This window comes from Numida meleagris, chromosome 5 (genome assembly GCF_002078875.1).
Source record: "Numida meleagris isolate 19003 breed g44 Domestic line chromosome 5, NumMel1.0, whole genome shotgun sequence".
NCBI classification, from domain to species: Eukaryota; Metazoa; Chordata; class Aves; order Galliformes; family Numididae; genus Numida; species Numida meleagris.
The window spans coordinates 21,247,790-21,251,244 of NC_034413.1; the positions used below are offsets into that span (position 1 = coordinate 21,247,790).

The following is a 3,455-nucleotide window of genomic DNA, read 5'->3' on the forward strand; positions in this document are numbered from 1 at the left end:
CGGGCACGGGCGCGCCGGGGGTGGGCAGCGGGCTCTTGGAGTACGGGTGGTAGCGGCTGCCGAGTCCCAGAGCGTGGTGCGGGCTGCGCAGCGCCAGCGTGCCCGGGCTGCCCGGGGCGCCCGTGGTGGGGATGTGCATGTGGCACGCCATGGCCGCGGCCGCCGCGCTGGCCAGCGACGAGGAGCTGGGGTAGCTGGAGAGGAGTTTATCGGTGCCCGGGAAGGCAGTATGGGTCCGCAAGTGGCTAAGCAGCTCCTCCGAGGTGGCGAAGCGCTTGTCGCAGGGTCCGTTGGCCGACACCCAGTTGCAGATGTGCGGCTGGGGGTCGTTGGGGAGCATGAAGCCGTAGGGGTACAAGGGATGGCCGGCCAGCGAGGGCGGCGTGGCGCCGGTCAGCGAGGAGTGCACGCCGTGCAAGGGGTGCGTGGGGTACACCAGGGGGTATCCGGACTTGAGGGCCTGGTCGTGGGCGCAGGAGGCGCCGGCGGCGCCGGCCAGGTGGCTGGCGCAGTGGTAGCTCAGGCAGTACGGGTCTCGGCACAGGCTCGCCGTCATCACCGACGGCGGCGACGCGCCCGCCAGCGGGCTGGAGCCGGCCGGCTTGCTGCAGCCCAGGCTGCCCGCGGCCGCCAGCTGGGCCCCCACCAGGCTGGAGGATTTGGTGGGGTCCAGCGCCACGCCGTGCGGCAGGAACTGCGGCGGGTAGCCCGCGTACGCCCCGGCCAGCGTCCCCGGGTAGCTCATGCCCGCCGGAGGCAGGGGGAAGACGGTCTGGCCCGGCTTGTAGGGGGAGACGGGGGCCACGAGGCCGGAGCCCAGCACGGAGGCGGAGGAGGTGGCGGTGGTGCTGCTGCAGGAGGAGGCGGAGTCCGAGGCGATGGGCTTGGAGCCCGGCGCGCTCTCCTGGTGCTGGTTGACCTCCACGTTAATCCCGGCGCAGCTCACGCTAATCCGGCCGTGGCCGATGCCGCCGGAGCCTGGGCCGCCCTCCGCGCCGGAGCCGCCGCTCTTGCCGCAGCTCTCCGAGTCCTTCTTGTCCTCCCCGCCTTTGCCCTCGGCCGGCAGCAGTCCGGGCGAGCAGGCGGAGGCGCTGGAGTTGGGGCTGCCTGTCCTTGGGGTGAACGGCTGGCAGGTGGCGCTCGGCACCCGGAATCCCGACTTCTCCCCGGCCGCGACCCCCGCGGCGGGGGTGCCCGCGCAGCCTGCCGCCCCCGGCTCCTTCTTCTCCGCGCCCGGTTTGGAGTAGGGCTTGAAGCTCGACTTGTCCTCCACGCCGATGTCGCTGAGCTTCAGGGGGCCCGACTTGGAGTCCTTGTCGCCTCCGGAGCCATTGGAGGTGACCGAGGAGAGTTTGGAGGAAGGGGACGGGTCCGGCTTTCCTATCTGCGAGCAAGTTTGTGCCAAAAGGGCCAGAGGGCTTTTCTTCGCATCCAGCTGCAGGAATTAGATACACAATGACAGAGGTTTAATGGGGGGGGGGGGTCTACTTAAAGAAAAAATAATAATAATAAGAGAAACCAAAAAGCCCGGAGCGTACCTAGGTCTTTTGTCCCGCACGTTTTTGCAGGGGCCAGCCTGGAAGCGATGAACGATTTCGTGCGCATTCATCACACTGACAGCCCCCTCCCCTGCATGCACCATTTTCCACAAAGCCTTTAAAGAGGGCTCGGGCTCGCCGGAGCCGTGCGAGCCCCCCCTCGTTCGCCCAGCGCCCACCGGGCAGCGCCCAGCCCGCGCCGACCCCCGCCTCCGGCGTGAGGGAGCCCCCGGGCCGCGCCGGCTGCCGCATTTCTGCGCCCTGACCGCGGCCGCTATTTATAAACAGAGCCCGGACGAGCCGGGCTCCGGGGGAGAGCAGCGCTTCGCTCCGCAGAGACCTCAGTGAAATCATTCATTCCCACGGACACACCCTTCCCACCACCCTCTCCATTTCGAGTTTCGCTCCCTAAAACAGCGAGGGGCCCCGACGCGGGGAGAAGGGGCGACCGAGGCCCCGAAGCCCCAAAAGACGGCGAAGGCAAAGGGCCGAGCGCCGCCATAGCCGCCCCGAGCCCGTGCCCGAGCACCCCCCGCAACGCCCGGCCGCTGCGAGCGCGGCGTGGCCGGATCGTGACCCCGGAGCGTGGCGCTTCCTCTCTCTCTCGCTCTCTCTCTCAAAAAATAAATAAATAAATCTATCTATCTATATATAATAAAACATTTAAAAAAATCAAAAGGAGTAAAAAAGATCAAAAGAGCAAAAATGAAAGTTTATTTAAAAAGGAATCGCCAGTCAGCCAAGTAAACACGGAAACGACGACCACGCGCAGTTCCTCGCACTAACATCAAAGGCGCCCGTCCCCGGCGCGACCGCGATCCGGAGCGGAGCGGGCGCGGGGCAGCCGCCATGCGGGGCGGGCAGGGCACGGCGGGGCCGGGGCTGCTTACCTCGATGGGGCTGACGGGCGTGGAGGGGAGAGGCTGCAGGTACTCGGGGTGTAGGATGTGGCCGGTCCGCGCCGTGAGCATTTTCAGCACCTTGATGGGCAGGCGGTTGGCTTGGCGCAGCGGGTCCGAGGGGGGGACGGCGTGGAAGCAGGGCTTGGCGGCGGCGCTACCGGGGCTCCCAGCGTGCCCGGTCGGCCCGGCACTGAGGTCGGCGGCGCTGCGGCTGCGGCGGGGGCTGCCTCCGGGCTCGCTCAGGCTGCTGCTGCGCTTACTACTTCTGAGAGCAGAAAGCGAGGGCGATGTGATCATGACCCAAAACCTCGCATGAAAACTGGGGCAAGTCGCGCCGCTCGCACTCGGAAACGCTCGCTCGCTTTCTGCGGGCGAGAAGGGAAAAAATCCACACGCCCCCCGAGGAGGAAAAGAAACATAAAATGTCCCGCGGCTCTCGCTGGCGGGGAGGGCGTGGGTGGGGAGGGGGGGGGGGAAGGGGGGGCCGGCCGGAGAGAAAGAGGAGGAAAAAAAGCCGAGTAATCCGTGCGCTGCGAGGGGCGGGGGGCGCGGGCGGCTGCGCCGTGCCCGGCCGCTCTCGGCTCCCGGCTGCGGCGCGGCGCGGGGCGGGCGGGCGGAGCGCTCGGCTCCGCGCTCAGTTGTGCTGCGAGCCGCTGCCCATCCAGCCCGGGGTCTGGCGGAGAAACTCACTTCAAAAGCAGCTGAATTAGTCTGAGATTAAAGCCTTTGCCGCCTTCCAATCAAATGGGACCCCGAGGTGATTGGAGGGTCAAGGGGATGTGACGTTCCCTTTTCTGGGGCTTTTTTTCTCTGTTTTTAATGGGCTCTCTCTCTTTTTTTTTTTTCCCTTCCCTTTCTCGTCCGCCTCCCCTCTCCCCTCCCCTCCTTCCTTGTTTGCGCTCCCAGGACGGGCTGGGCGTTAATTCTATGTTTCACATCACGCGCCGCGAACGTTTTTCTTCCTCCGCGGCCAGCGCGGCTCCCCGGGCGGCGGCGGAGGCGGCCGCGGGCCGAC

At 66.8% G+C, this 3,455-nt stretch overlaps 1 protein-coding gene across 1 annotated transcript; it reads right to left on the bottom strand.

Annotated features, from left to right (window-relative positions):
- Positions 1-2,921, bottom strand: ZNF503 (zinc finger protein 503; the record flags this gene model as incomplete). Its single annotated transcript, XM_021399622.1, is given in 2 exon segments — positions 1-1,435; positions 2,429-2,921. Coding segments are annotated over 2 exon segments (1,744 nt in total), but the record flags the coding sequence as incomplete, so codon positions are not given.